The 16341-nt window shown below is 44.7% G+C and overlaps 1 protein-coding gene across 2 annotated transcripts in view; it reads left to right on the forward strand.

Moving 5' to 3' along the window:
• LOC106574536 (radixin) overlaps positions 1–8951 on the forward strand; it is a 35622-nt gene extending 26671 nt beyond the window's left edge. Inside the window, exons 6-15 of one of the 2 annotated variants that reach the window (XM_014150485.2) lie at positions 502–653; positions 780–863; positions 1018–1164; positions 1755–1851; positions 2062–2225; positions 2661–2791; positions 3089–3106; positions 3460–3713; positions 3869–4105; positions 5649–8951. In XM_014150485.2, coding sequence (XP_014005960.2) covers positions 502–653; positions 780–863; positions 1018–1164; positions 1755–1851; positions 2062–2225; positions 2661–2791; positions 3089–3106; positions 3460–3713; positions 3869–4105; positions 5649–5813 — 1449 coding nt within the window. In that variant the 3' untranslated portion in view covers positions 5814–8951. The remainder of the gene's footprint in view (positions 1–501; positions 654–779; positions 864–1017; positions 1165–1754; positions 1852–2061; positions 2226–2660; positions 2792–3088; positions 3107–3459; positions 3714–3868; positions 4106–5648) is intronic. The other variant, XM_014150487.2, reaches the window with a different exon arrangement.
• Positions 8952–16341: the final 7390 nt, after the last annotated feature.

Below are 16341 nucleotides of genomic sequence, written 5' to 3' on the forward strand. Positions count from 1 at the left end.
TTACCTACCCAATGTTTATTGACTTGATTATTCACGTTATGCTAAGTGTATAGTCGTTGTGCGTTCTTAATGGACATTGTTAATGAAGTCTAGCTAGTAATTAATAACAAGCTAGCAAGAAGTTGCATAGCAACAGCATCAACTTCCGGTAGACCGGCAAAGCACTAGTACACTCAACTGAAAGGATACCGTTCGCTTACAGTATGCTAAAATGAACTAATAGTATACAGTATGTTACTATGGGTATTCGAACACAGCTTCTGTCTGTCACACACTGATGACATCACCATGTCGGGCGGGGTGGGGGGGGCCCTCTTCATTGCTGGTCTAGGATTCTAAGTCTTGACGGTCAAAAACAGACGTACTCGTACTATGTTTACTCGTAGTGTCTTAATGCCAAATCCTTCTTAAGTTCAGTACTCAGTGGCTGAGGAGGTCACATGACCTCTACTTTATTTTTCTCTTTCTGTTTTCCGCTCTCCTTTTGGCTTCTCTGACCAGGTGAAGGAGGCCATTTTGAACGATGAGAACTACTGTCCCCCGGAGACTGCCGTGCTGCTGGCATCCTACTCTGTCCAGGCCAAGTACGCCGACTACAACAAAGACAGCCACAAGCCTGGCTACCTCACCAACGACAGACTGCTGCCACAGAGGTGAGTGGCCGCTGGCCAGACGCAGGGATATCCCAGAGTCATGCACCATCCACATACTAACAAGGAATCCTGGAATGTACTTTTATTTATTTTTTGATTTCCTCTGGAATGTTCTGTGTTGTGTAGAGTCCTGGAGCAGCACAAGCTCACCAAGGAGCAGTGGGAGGACCGGATACAGACCTGGCATGAGGAGCACAGAGGCATGCTCAGGTCTGTCTGGATTTCTTTCTCTTTCTCTGTGTTTGTTTATGAGGGTTATTGGGAGAGGTGTTTTTGTCTCGTAGAGGATGCATGTTTCTGAATGGTTCCCCCACAACGAGACAGTTCAATGTCAGAAACGTAACGCTGACGTGTGTTTCCCCAGAGAGGACTCTATGATGGAGTACCTGAAGATCGCTCAGGACCTGGAGATGTACGGGGTCAACTACTTTGAGATCAAGAACAAGAAGGGGACAGAGCTGTGGCTGGGAGTGGACGCCCTGGGACTCAACATCTATGAACACGAAGACAAGTCAGTCTCACTACTACTACAGCTGTATCTACTATGGCTGGCCTATTGGAAATCCACTGTTAAACTACGTACTGTAATGATAAGCAGATGTTTAATCAGATTTCGCCTAGTTGTTCTACTTTACAAACCGGTTTGAGAGTGTTGGGGTGACTGAAAGATGTCCAAGAAGGAAAGAAAGGGAAGGATGAGTAAATGTTATTTTTAGCAGTAGAGGAGAGAGGGGTGGGGTCTGTTACTCTTCCTGTCTTCCTCCCATTCGTGGGTGGGACACGGCTTTGAAATGGTTTCCTGTCCTGCCACTCAGACCCATTCCCTTTCTTTCCCAACACTGACCGCACATCAGCTGGTACACAATAATTCAGTGCCCATCTCTTGAGTAGAGACTTGTATTGGCAGGACTGAAATCTGATCACAGATCACTATAATATACAGCAATTGACTTGGATTTATTTGGAGGTCTCTCGCATATCATCGCCATCTGCTGGCAGCTTTTATAGCAAAATATTCTACACCCCAAAGATATAACTTCATTTTGAGTATTGAAAACTGTCTGTGTGCATCAATTACCAAATATCAACATTTCCCCCCAGACTGACACCAAAGATCGGCTTCCCTTGGAGCGAGATCCGAAACATCTCCTTCAACGACAAGAAGTTCGTCATCAAACCCATCGACAAGAAAGCTCCAGTAAGTCTCCCTTCGTCTGATTTCCCTTTAAGATCCCAAAACGACGAGATGTGAAGGCACAGATCCTTTTTCCAGAACACTTTAATCTGTAGTAGTGAAAGATACTCTAAAGAGGTGGTCATATTCTCTGTTGTCAAACATAGTAATCTCATGGTCTATCTAGCCATCCTAACGGTTTTCCCCTGAACTCGGTCTCCTATGTCCCTGTAGGACTTTGTGTTCTACGCGCCGCGGTTGCGCATCAACAAGCGTATCCTGGCTCTGTGTATGGGGAACCACGAGCTGTACATGAGGAGGAGGAAGCCTGACACCATCGAGGTGCAGCAGATGAAGGCCCAGGCCAGAGAGGAGAAACATCACAAACAGCAGGAGAGGTACAGGAGGAGCACACACACACACACACACACAGACACAGACACACACACAGACGCATCTTACGCAAGCACACACACTTTACTTTCATAGTCATGGCTATATGTTGACAGAAATGAAAGCCTATGTAAAGATACAACATACCTGCTATGAAATGTATGTTTGTACCTTTCTAACAAACAACCATATCACCTTTTCAGAATATTTTATAAAGTCAATATGAATCATCCAGAATGTTGATATTACATACAGACAGGCAGGACGTCATGTACGATACATTGCCATGTCAGTTTGATACTCTGGATATTACAGTACACTTTAATAAGATCCAAAATCACTATTGATGTGACGATGAAAAACACACCTATATAGTGCTTCGTTGCAAGGGTTCATTTCCTAGCGGTTAGATGAGATATCCCTTCATCAATTCCTGACAGAGCCCAGCTGGAGAACGAGAAGAAGAAACGAGAGCACGCGGAGAAAGAGAAGGAGAGAATAGAGCGAGAGAAGGACGAGCTGATGCAGAGACTGAGGCTGATCGAGGACCAGACGATGAGGGCCCAGAAAGGTATCAGTCTGCCTCTTCCCACAGCGCCCCTGACCTTCAACCCACTACTGAAGACACGCTACAAGGCCAGATGAATTCAGCCTTCATGCAAATAAGAGCCTTCTGCACCTTTTATTTGCCATAGGGAATTAGATATTTACTTAAATGTATTGTCCCAGGGCAATATCAGGTGCAAATGTTGCACTGTTGCAAATGCTGGTCAGTGACAGTCAGTATGCCAATGGGACCTGACCCTAACCTTCTAGACTGGTCCTCACTGCACCACGGTACTAAACTCTCATCTCTTACTTCTTATAGGACTGTTCTCAGCACCAGGTAAACATTAAGTCCACTCAGAAACACTTCTTTAAACCCCAACCCTACCACCTGACCTTAAAGACTTGGGCGGTGTGTTGAGACATCCATGTTGTATTCTTTTTGTTCTGTACTGTTTTTACTGTTGTGTGGGTCCTCTCACTTTTTATAGGCATTTCCTGTCTATTATATCATTTTTCCTTCGTTTTTGTTGTTTGTTCTTAGTCAATCACATTTGTGAGATCATGGCTGACTGAGCCTCCCATTGGTCACATTGTAGAAATTGTGGGAGCTGCTGGACATGGTTTGAGGAAGAAGAAAATATATATTTTTGAGACGGTCTAACGGACTCTGTATTTTGTTAATGGACACAGAGTTGGAGGAGCAGACACACAGAGCCCTGGAGCTGGAGCAGGAGAGGAAGAGAGCCAGGGAGGAGGCGGAGAGGCTGGAGAGGGAGAGACAGGCGGCGGAGGAGGCCAAGGCGGAGCTGGCCAGGCAGGCTGCTGACCAGATGAAGAACCAGGAACAACTGGCCGCTGAGCTGGGCGAGTTCACCGCCAAAATAGCCCTGCTGGAGGAAGCCAAGAGAAAAAAGGAAGAGGAGGCCACTGAATGGCAGCAGAAGGTAACTACCTCTCTACATTCTGTGTCCTGGTTACAATATAGACTGTATAGAATCAGTCTGTTGAACACAGTAGGTTGTACTGAAATCGTTGCATCTTCCTGAATAAGTCCCATAACTCACCCGCACTTCTCCTCCCTGACTCCCCTTCTCCCCAGGCCATCTCAGCCCAGGACGACCTGGAGAAGACCAAGGAGGAGCTGAAGACGGTGATGACGATCCCGTCGGCGCCAGCGGGCGGCTCCACAGAGAGCGAGCATGAAGAGCAGGACGAGAACCACGCAGAGGACGCCGCCGAGCTCTCCCTGGAGGGCGTGAGCGCCCTGGACCTGCGCAGCGAGGAGGAGCGCGTCACCGAGGCCCAGAAGAACGAGCGCCTCAAGAAACAGCTGCAGGTCAGTCCCCTCTGACCTCTAACCTTTAACCTACGTAACAGCCAGTGTAATCCCGTGGCGCGTTATTCAAATACCTTAGAAATGCTATTACTTCAATTTCTCAAACATATGACTATTTTACACCATTTTAAAGACAAGACTCTCGTTAATCTAACCACACTGTCCGATTTCAAAAAGGCTTTACAACGAAAGCAAAACATTAGATTATGTCAGCAGAGTACCCAGCCAGAAATAATCAGACACCCATTTTTCAAGCTAGCATATAATGTCACAAAAACCAAAACCACAGCTAAATGCAGCACTAACCTTTGATGATCTTCATCAGATGACACTCCTAGGACATTATGTTATACAATACATGCATGTTTTGTTCAATCAAGTTAATATTTATATAAAAAACCAGCTTTTTACATTAGCATGTGACTAGCATGTGACTAGCATTCCCACCGAACACTTCCGGTGAATTTACTAAATTTCTCACGATAAACGTTCACAAAAAACATAACAATTATTTTAAGAATTATAGATACAGAACTCCTTTATGTAATCGCGGTGTCCGATTTTAAAATAGCTTTTCGGTGAAAGCACATTTTGCAATATTCTGAGTAGATAGCCCGACCATCACAGGCTAGTTATTTTGACACTCACCAAACTCAGATTTACTATAAGAAAAATTGGATTACCTTTGCTGTTCTTCGTCAGAATGCACTCCCAGGACTTCTACTTAAACAACAAATGTTGGTTTGGTTCCAAATAATCCATAGTTATATCCAAATAGCGGCGTTTTGTTCATGCATTCAAGACACTATCCGAAGGGTGACGCGCCCGGCGCATTTCGTGACAAAAAATGTCAAAATATTCCATTACCGTACTTCGAAGCATGTCAAACGCTGTTTAAAATCCATTTTTATGCGATTTTTCTCGTACAATAGCGATAATATTCCGACCGGGAGTCGTTGTTTTCGTTCAAAGACTGAAAATGTAAACATGGAGTCGTCTCGTGCACGCGTGCGCCCGTCTCATTGTTCTCAGATCGACCACTTACCAAATGCGGTACTGTTTTTCAGCCATGGCCTGCAAAGTCATCATTCAACGTTCTGGCGCCTTCTGAGAGCCTATGGGAGCGTTAGAAAATGTCACGTTACAGCAGAGATCCTTTGTTTTGGATAGAGATGACAAAGAAGGCCAAGAAATGGTCAGAGAGGGCGCTTCCTGTTTGGAATCTTCTCAGGTTTTGGCCTGCCAAATGAGTTCTGTTATACTCACAGACACCATTCAAAACAGTTTTAGAAACTTTAGGGTGTTTTCTATCCAAATCAAACAATTATATGCATATTCTAGTTACTGGGCAGGAGTAGTAACCAGATTAAATCGGGTACGTTTTTTTATCCGGCCGTGCAAATACTGCCCCCTAGCCCCAACAGGTTAACACCAAGACCTGATGACCTCCCCTTAAAGGGCTTTGTTTAGTTGCTGGATGGTGTTAACTGTCATTGAGAGGTTTCAATCATCTCTCTTTATTCTCCCTTTCTCTCCTCCCCAGGTGTTGAGCTCGGAGCTGGCTGAAGCCATAGACGATACCATGAAGACCCGGAATGACATGCTTCACGCGGAGAACGTGAAGGCCGGGAGAGACAAGTACAAGACCCTACGTCAGATCCGCCTGGGCAACACCAAGCAGCGCATCGACGAGTTTGAGTCCATGTGATCTGGTCTTGGTCCCCCCATCCGTCCATTGGCGACTCGCTTTTCGTCAAAGCAACAGGCTCTGTCTCTCCTACACTCCCCCCTTTTCCCCGTACCCATACCCGCAAAGGTTCCAGAGGGCACGGCAGCCACCGCCTCAAACTTTGCCAAAGCTCTGCCCGCATCGCCATCAGGAATCGCCCAATCGGGCGCAAGCAACGCTTTGCACCGTTCCGAACATGCTATCCTCCTTGTATTGCAAAGAATACGTCTGTGCTTTGCTTTCAAATATCTAATATGGAGACACACAAGAAAAACCAAAATGGGGAAGATTGGATTTTTAAGCGAACAAGGCTATCGGAAGCTTTTTTTTGTTCTCGCCGGTAAGCTAGTATGCAAAGCTTTAGTATTACTGACTCTGTTATCTTCAGTTGAACGTATTCATGTTGTCTGGTACTTTCAGAACCTTTTTTTGTTTTTGTTCTGATCTATGGTTCTGACACGTTTTATTGAAGCCCTGTTAAAGTTCTCTGTGCTCATTGTAAACTTTGAAGGTAGATCGGTCCGAGGCTGGTAGAGGCTTGTGTTAGTTAGGGGATCGATCCATTCAGTTATGTTGTGAACAATTTCAAAACATTGAATTGTTTTAAAACAAATGAGTCCATGGGTAACAGGGTTGACGTGTTGTGCTCGACCCACTCAGTCTTCTACCACAAAATGGCCAAAAAGAGTAGAACCAGCTCTCCTGCTTTTACACTATGATTTGACTATTAGATGTTCCATTTTTCTTTTGGAGAAAAATATATTTAAAAAGGAATATTTTCAACATATTAAAGTGAGAGTTCAGTTGTCGTAACAGGGTTGACCTTAAAATGAGAGACCAGGTTTTTTGTAACCTTAAAATGAATCGCATGAAATAAAGTCTTCAGAAATTACTTTGTCAAAGCAACAAAATAACTATTGCTTAACAATGATGGTGAAAACCTGGAGAAATGTTGATGTTAAGTGGGTTGAAGTCTTCCTGGAAGTCGGAGGCTGCACGGAGATGAATGCTGAATTTATTCCACTTTAGTAAGTCTTTATATGCATATAAAAAATATGATTTATTGAATTTACCGTGGAGTCTATATTAAAGGGCAATTCATTGAAAAGAACAGGCTTTTAAAATTCTATATCGATGCACCATTTCGTCTTAAAATATCAAAGGGATGCAAAAGGAAGTCATTTTGTGGAATGGCCCTACTATCTAGACTCAGTGCAAAGCCACTACACCAGTCTTGGGGAGAGGTGCGAGTCTTGATTAATAAATTACTGGTCTCCAATGGGAAGCCAATGATTTCACGTGATAAGGTTGTAGAATATAGCGTGATTTGGTGCTCAAGGATACATAATGTTGTAGTTAAGCACATTTGGTCGGAGATAAGCTGATATTATGGTGAAGATAAGCTAATTGGTTAGGTGTGTGTGAGCGAGAGACGGGTAGGAAGAGAGTGAAAGCTGTGAGTTTAGTTCCTGTGAGCTGACTCCTAGTGTTTCATGTCCAGTCACCATAGATGGTTTTCACTGCCTACCAGCTCACAAAGGCCCAGGAAAGATGGACAGAGGTGCTGTGAGAGTGCCAGTATGTCTGTCTCTGCATCGTAACTTTTGAAGAGGTATACCATCGTCTTTCTGGCTGGGAGAGCACATGAAAACGTCAGTCCTCGTCAGAGAACAGATCTCTACCTCAATACTGTAACCACAGTGACTGACCAATCAAATACTCGGTCTCAATCCCCTCCCACAGATTCTGAGTTTTGACTGGCTTGACTAGTTCAGACTAAGAGGCGATGTTGCTTTATTGGTTAACATTTCAACCGAAATAAGAATGCTATTTTTATGCCAGATGTACTTTCAAGCGGTGACTCATTGAAGTGTCACTAGTGGAGACGATTGATCAAAAAATGTTTTACATGGTGGCCTCTTTGATACATCTACCTTATGTTTTGTGTTAAAGTTTCTCTGAACTGTAACTACACCTAAATTATTCAGAAGATCAAGCAATCCAAGCCAATCCAGCACCGATGACAGGGCTGTGAGTCTGTAGAGGACTGTTCTGATACTGTGCAGTAGTGAGGTTGAGGACTTCAGTGACCCATGCTGTGTAGACATGGTGTCCTGTGGTAGTGGAGCTGGTTTGACCCGGGACCTGTATCTCTCTGCCGACAGCCAACTGGGGCCAGAATAGGACCGTCATGTTTCTTCTCTGCTGCTGGACAGATCTGCTCACCGTTCTCTGCCACAGCTGTCAGCAGGATGGCTGGAAACCCAATGGCAGAGTGCCACCATTTTAGGACTGTGAAGAGACAGACGGGTGCAGATGTCAGAGGTGAATGTGCCCCCCATCTATTCGCTCTCATTAGAGGGACCCAACCTCTTGGGTCACCTCCCCCACCTCAATCTTAGAATTCTGCAGATTTAAATGTTATGTTCAGTGGGAATAGAGAACAGGCCAATTACTTTTTTTCAGACCTTGATCTTTTCTCACACAACCTTTTTACTCGATCCAACTCACATTAACTCCAGTTTTGTGGATAAATGTTACTGATGTGTTTTGAACGAACCGGAGTGTTAAATTTTTATTTACAATCGGATGAAGTGATTATTTATGCTACACTAGACAGCTGGTTTAAGTTGAGATCTTTAAAGCCAGAGTTTTAATAAAATAAAGCACTTGTTTGGATCCGGAGGACACTGAAGGGGCTTGACCCAAACCTGCCTTTTAGTTAACCCAGAGAGTGTCCAAATAGAGGTTTTATTTGCCATAGCAGGTGAAAAAAAAAACTGTGCTTCCAACTGTTATTTTTGTAATGTGTTCCAAGATCAAACTAACTACCAGCATGCGTCAGTTGCTCACTGGAGGTGAAAAGAGAACTCTACATGCCAGCATCCCCCATATTTAGGGCAGGGTGCTTTGAGTTGGGCTTTTCCCATTGGCTGAGCCTGTTAGCCCGCTTGTGTTTGACCTCCAATGAGAACCATGTCAGTGATGCCTCTGTTGGAAACAGCTGTCATGTTTGCAGTTCAGTTTTTCCTTATGTTTAAACTAGTGTTTCTGTAAGATAAAAGACACAGATGGACCTCAGTCCATTTGGTTTCACAATAAAAGTTCAACAACAAATTGTGTACCAATCATTTAAACCAAAACTAGATTTCTGACACCAGTAAAATATGTTTAAGTGATTTTGAATGTAAGTCATTCTTTAGACATTAACAACACTGCTCAGTCATGGTTTAATTAATGCAGGGCAGACAAAGCCATCTTGATGCTTGGTGATAACAAGAACATACAATGAGCAGTTAATGTACATTTTCTCACAAAAAGCAGTGTCATATCTGGTTACAACATGAAAGGTAAAGCCAAATGAACTACAGTAATTGCCTTTGACTTGTTGCACATCGAATATTTGGCTCATTGGCGTTTTTCTTTATTTGAACTTGTTCTGACAGCTCGACCTCAAGGGAAGAATTAATGGTTGGATTAAACCATAGACATGGAGTCAGATCACGGGTAGTGCCATCTCCACTTTCAAGTAGTTCATTTTCTTCTACGAGTCGGCAAACAAATGGAAAGGGTGCATACAGCCAAGGTTGGTGATTTACTGCCACCTGCAGTTATGGAGTGTTCAATGGGTGACCCCTCCCGATGACCTGGATGGAATTATGTGATCCTTCCTTAACCCATAGGAAGTCCCACCCTGCTGACTACTTCAAAATGGTGAAAGGCCTCAATGGCACTGCCCATGCTAAAACAGGCTTTTGGGCACTACAGTCCATCTCTGGATGAACCCATGTCAGTCCGTGGGCAGCGTATACAGGTGAGTCAAATAAGGCCTTGGGGGTGGATAAAGAGCATGTCACACAGGGTTGCCAGTTCAAATCCAAATTAGACTTATTTTCCAACATACTTAGAATTGAAATGTGATTAGTTATAAGTCTAAATATGTGGGAAAAAAACAAGTGGTGCAGTGCACTGGGACAGGGATCAGGTGGTCACAGGTTCTTGATGAGGCCGGAGGTTTGAAGCCTGGTGTGTGTTTGATTTTTTTTAACCCAGCCCTAAACTTAACCAATCACATTTGTTTCTGCCCTCAGAATTAGATGAAAGGAAAACTCCAATCTGTAACAGAGTAAATGTTATTCTAGTACAACATGAAATTCTCAGTCTGGTGTTCTAGAAATTACAATGACTGACTATTTGCATCATAGTGTAGGACAACTCATCACATCTGACTGAAAGATTATGCTTTTCCAACAAAACAAGGACACAATGACAACCAAATGTTAATGAAGAATACAAGCCAATACTATATTTGATAGGCATGGAGAAGTAAAGCTGATATAATACAAAAGAACTGATAAATCAAGCTAAAAAAAAATGGTACAAGAACACTTGAATAAAACATGGGTATTTTATGGGTCCGTAATAAACTAAGAATTATAAGGCATTTACAAACAGTACACACTATTTATAAATCATAGTGTATATATTTCCTTAAATATCCTGTGTTGTCAGTTTATTCTTTTACCAGGTACTGCTGAAATATCAAGCCCATCTTTTTAGGAGAAATTACACTGGTCACTCAAAATATGTATAAATAGCGCTCACTTTAGATTAGGGGCTGCAGAAATACAACTAATGTTTAGTAAATGGGTTATAAATGTGGGAATAATGATTAATAAATGGTGAACACACTTTATAAATGCCTTAAATGGTTTATTACAGACTATTAAAATAAAGTGTTAACAAAACAGTTTGCTGAACATGGTTCAGAGTATTTCATGTGTCATAAGCACAATGCCGTGTAAAGGCATTACTTTTTGCCCTCACTGACACACAGTGCCAGAGAGAAGGTTCTTCGTTACAAAATAAAAAGTTGTATTTTTTTTAACCAACCCACTGCATATTTCAGGCAACAGTTTACCCATTTCATTTCACCTAGCTGGCCACATGGGTTCAACCCAGCCTAGGCTATTCTCCATCCCCAAAAAAGTCAGAATACCTCACGAAAGACGTAGCCAACCCACCTTTTTTCATGTATCTAATTTGATTAATATTCCTAAACATGTCTAAAAATAATCAAATGTTGCCCGGAATCTCATACAGTATTATTCAAAATGCACCAGCTATATATAAACAGCTTTTCATGAATCGATTAAACACCTACAGAGATATGTACAGGTATATAATCCTAAATTAACGATACAATTTGTATCAACAAAGAAAGCCTTTTTCTGTCTACCATGAATTGTGCCGGTAACTGTAACAGATTGTCAACATCAAGCCAAGTGCTCCGAGCCCTTCGGATAGGTCTTCAGGGAAAACAACCAAAGGGAATTGACTTGGGATTTGAGCTCGAGTCTACTGTGTCTGCAGCAGCTGCAGGCGGAGACAAAACGAGTGGCCAGAGACGTCACTTACTAAAACTAAGATGGACAACAAGACAAGGTCGACGAACGTGCCCGTCTCTACAACTACTGCAAGGTACTTAGACATTCTCTCAAGTGAGAAGACTAACTCAGCCACCTACTATCACAACAACAGGCACAAACAGCACTGAAAAACAGAAAACTAATAAATTAGACATACAGATATACAAATGTTGCATATCCCCAACAACCAATATTCTGTTGATAAATGGTCATCAATTTGGGGGTGAATATTTACAAATGGAGTAGAAAATATAGCATAGAAGTAAGACTAGGCATATAATCAGAGCCCTCGGATTACATTTCCAAAGTGATTTTAAAAATGTTTCAGATGTGGTAAACAGCGGAGAAAAAGTGATTTGTGAATCAACGCACATCCTCACCTGCACACGATTAACACTAAGTTATCCACAAACAAATGTACAGTCAAACAAATTCAAACCCTTATATTGTCAAAACTACAACTAAGTGTTGTTATGAATAGGGTAGAGTAGTAGGCTAGCAGGACTCAGAAGCTGGACTGGGACTTCTCAGCCAGGATGGCAGCAGCTAGCTGCTGGGCGTCTGTCACGTCGGGGTTCCTTCCCATAACCCGGCCCACCAGCTCAGAGGGAAAGATGTTACACAGGTTGAGGGAGACCTTCCCCCGCACCGGCTCAGGGCGGGGGGGCTCCTGCTGCATGTGGTTGGGGGGCATGGACGGGCGGGATGGCTAAGAGGAGTAGGGTGGTCTGTCCCCATGGAGATGTGTGTCCCCAGCCTACATCGTGGGTCTCTGGTAGGCCTCATAGCGGGACTGAGGGGGTTGGCTGCAGTAGGGATCCCAGGAGAAGGCTTTCCTGGGGTGCAGCGCGGAGCGTTCGTAAAGCCGGGAGTCTGACAGCGTCTCCAGCCGCGTGTTGGCCAGGCAGCGGCCCAGAGGGGAGCCAGCAGGGTAGGGGCCGGACTGGGACACAGAAAGGTAGTCTCCAGGGCAGCTGGAGTGGGCGCCTATGGCCTGGTGCTGGAGGGGAGGGGGTACAGAAGGCGCTTCAGGTGAGGGTCAGGGGGCTCATCGTGGGGGAAGCTGTGGCCCCGTGACAGGCTCTGGTGATAGCCATGGAGGGCAGAGGTGTGAGTGTGGGGGGTGGCGTGGTGTGGCTCGAGCAGGGGGGCAGAGTGTTGAGAGTACAGGCGGTTGTGTTGATGATGATGGATGTATTTGTCCAGCAGAGGGCCCGGGCAGCACAGACAGGAGGCTCTCTCTCCGTACGTGTCAAAGCCGCTGCTGCCACAGTCTGACGAGCCCAGCAGACGCAGGTCCGTGTCCAGCGGGAAGGAGCACTCCGGACTCCTCCGTGCTGCCAGGCCAGAGTGGGCCGGTGTCACTGAGTAGTAGCTCAGATCTGGAGGGTCACAGCTGGAGGAGTAGGGGTCAGGGTGGGGGGGCGGCAGGGTCATGTAGGGTGTGTCCCTGCCCAGGCTCGGTGGCTGTTCCTGGGGGTCGCTGAGGGCAGAGGAGGGGGGTCCTCCAGGGGCAGGGGAAAAAGTAACACTCCCACTACAGAGGCTGTTGCGTGTCTCAGCTTGTCCTCTGCCTCGCCGTAGGACAGCGCCCGGATGCTGGGGTCCCACTGCCTTTTGGGGACAGAAGCTCTCTTGGTGCCCATCGCTACATTGTTGGGCACGCTGTGGCTCTTCACCAGCCCGGCCAGCCTGGCCCTTGGCGCTAGTAGAGGTGGCAGAGGTCTTGGCGCTGGCACGCAGTTCGTTCCACAATAACCTAACGGACAGAGTGAAGAGAAGGAAGCCTGCACAGACTAATAACCTAAAACACAAGGCCAAATCTACACTGGAGTAGCTTACCAAGAAGACAGTGAATGTTCCCGAGTGGCCAAGATACAGCTTTGACTTCAATCTATTTGAAAATCTATGTCAAGACCTGAAAATGGTTGTCTGGCAATGATTAATGAATGAATGGGGAAATGTTGCACAATCCAGGTGTGGAATGCTGTAAGAGAAAGACTCACAGCTGTAATCGCTGTCCAAGGTGCTTCTACAAAGTAGACTCAGGGGTGTGAACATTTATGAAAATTAGATTTCTGTATTTCATTTTCAATAAATGTGCAAACATTTCTAAAAACTGGTTTTCACTTTGTCATTACGGGATATCGTGTGTAGATGGGTGAGAATTTGTTTAATCTATTTTGAATTCAGGCTGTAACAAAATGTGGAATAAGTCAAGGGGTATGAATGCTTACTGAAGGCACTGTATATCTAGATCAAATTCAGACTATCCCAATAGATTATTCTTTTCAGTATGAAGTGAAGCACAACTTGCTACAACCTCCTCACGATTTGTTATTTTTCACTAAACTGTAAAACCAGAATAAACTAAATGTTTAAACAAAAATTTGCACAGTCAGTGTCTCATAACATACACCCTTTGGTGGTCACGCTTTGGGGCTCTCACGGGGCCCCAAAGCCCCGTGAGAGCCCTATAAGAAAGAGAAACGAGTCACACAGGTGCGGTGAGACAATGTGTTCAAAGGTGACCACTCCACTGGTGAAGAGACAGGCCCTTGGTCAAACACAAATCACTACACATTCCAAGGGAAAATTACACAAAGGCCTAATTGGGTACAGCTAAATACTAACATATTTGATGTCATTACAAAACGCTCATGGCAACTTGTTTTCTTAAAACTCTTATAATTCCGTCAGAAGACATTTGACATAAGCCTATTGAAATTCTGCATTGAAACAGACTACATGGTTTAATGGGAAAGATAGGTTAAATAGTTAGGCCTAATATCTCCACTTACCCTGACCTCAGCAGAACATCCAACAGCCAAACCTCAGTAAAATGTCCTTAAGGAAATAACTTGGTTCATTCCCCCATTAGAGAAAGCATTTAGAAGTTCATAGATCCCTGCTCAACAGAGCAAAAAATTTAGTATTTCACGTTCCATACGCTTCCTACTCTTCAAACCCAAAATCCAAGGATAGCGTGTTTATCATAAGGCACAGTTTTTTCCCAAGCCAGCCAGGCAGGTTGAACAATGAGTGGCTCAACAGATGGAGCTACAATGTCGACCATTCCTCGGATAGACACTGGCTGCCTGGCTCCACCAATGGGAGTGCAGTGACCTCACAATGAGACACACAAACGCAGGCGGGCAGACGCATATGAACCCAGTCTCCTATAGGCATGCGTAGACAGACTGGAGACACACACACACACAGCCCTTGTCACTCTGAAATGGACTTCCCTGTGTGACCAATGAATCAACGAGGGGGTGTATGGTCAATAATAGAAGCAGACAAAGGGAGCCATGCAGGCAGCTGCAACATGAGGCCAGTGTTACTAGAACACAGGCCTGGGGTGAGGAACACCTGGCTAGCTGGGGAACTGCAGCCACTCTAACCCCTTTGTTTTTGGCTTGGTTGGGGTGAGGGTCAGGGTTACACACTTCTGCTGGGGTAAATCATGTTAAAAGCACTGCATGTCCTTACAGAGAATGCAAGAGGGGAGGGGGGAGTCGCAGTGGGGTGAAAGGGGACAGGATGGGCATGTAGGGTGGGCTGGAATGAGTATGAAAAGGGGGACCTTTTTGTTGCGGGCGGCACACTTTAAGGGAAATGACTTCGAAGCACAAAGAATTAGTTTAGTTCCTGAACTTTAAGTTGGGATAAACACTGCATGTATTTAGGCTAGAGAAAACAAAAGCAAGTTTAAACGGAGTTGGTAGCACTGGACATAACTTTTTTTTTTAACAAACAAAAGTAAAATGCCCCCAACTGTGACTTGTTGTGTTAGTTGTGTTTCAGCACTCAGTATTACCATGGCTGTGTAATAGAACCACAGCAGCTGAGGAGAGCAGAGTAGCCTGGGCAGATGTTTGAGGGCTGGAGGCAAAAGAGTAAAGCTGACCCATGGTACTGTATAACAGTCTAACAACACCAGGAATCTTCAACGAACTAACTTCAGCCACGGGCCAATATCTTCTTAAGCAGATGGTCGGGGGCCCAGAACATAATTACAAATAATTTGTAGACTGCAAATTGCCCACAAGAAGTCCAAACAAATGTGTTTCACTTTAACAATCATTTCAAACTTTGCTTACGATCAAATTCGGCCCCCGGGCCACTAGTTGGGGAACGCTGCAGTAGCCCTTTGACCGTAAGCTGCCAGCCAATCTCTGTTACAGCGGCTTAGAGACCATCTGCCCCCTCGGCTTAAAGTAAACAGGTGTCTTTGCAGCAACAACTGCTGGAAGTCCACCTATACCCCGATTTGCATTCTCAGGCCACAAATAGCTGGCATTCCTCAAAATGGCAGCAGGTCTTCAACACAGCACTCCAAACAGTTTCAACGGTTAGACGAAGATTTTGTTTCAAATGTTTTTTTCAACTCAGGAACAGGCCTAGGGCAATAGGCCTGAACTACGCAAATTAGGGTTAAAAAGACAAGTAGCGAAGTAGAGAGTCAGGGAAAGTTTTACTAGAAGACCCTGCGCTACCACTGTCAAAGGGAGCAGAAGAGTATGGCCACCGTCATAGAATTAGAATAGTAATTTAATAGCATCTAGCATTTATTTGACCCCACTGGCCTCCACATCACCACTGACCTCCAGTCAACATACACTGTCATGTTCAGTAGGCACAAAACAGGAGGAAAGTTCAGGAAATGTTTAGAAAATTATTTTTGCCCCAATAAAAAAAACAGGTTTAATAATTTTATCAGTTTAATTACTTTTGACCACTGATGACTACTTTTGACCGGCTGCCTCCAGCTTTGGCAGAGGGCCAGGTCAGTGAGGAGCAGTAGCAGGAGTGTTGTGGTCCATGGGGGCAAGGGTGAGGACCTGGAGGCAGGCAGGAGAAAGGGAGAGACCCTCATGGGACGGGGCCAGCTGTTGGGCCAAGCAAACCCATTGCCCAGGCCAGGCAACTCCCCGGTCAGTCAGCCCGCCCAATTGTGAATGGTGGCTTCTGTTAAAAAACATCAAAATCTTTCATGAGGCCTCCATGCTCATGTCTGGGGTGCAGGTGCCCCTCTCTCTTACAGCTGAATGGACAAGAGGAGACAGTGTTAGTTG

Source organism: Salmo salar, chromosome ssa16 (assembly GCF_905237065.1).
Source record: "Salmo salar chromosome ssa16, Ssal_v3.1, whole genome shotgun sequence".
NCBI lineage: Eukaryota > Metazoa > Chordata > Actinopteri > Salmoniformes > Salmonidae > Salmo > Salmo salar.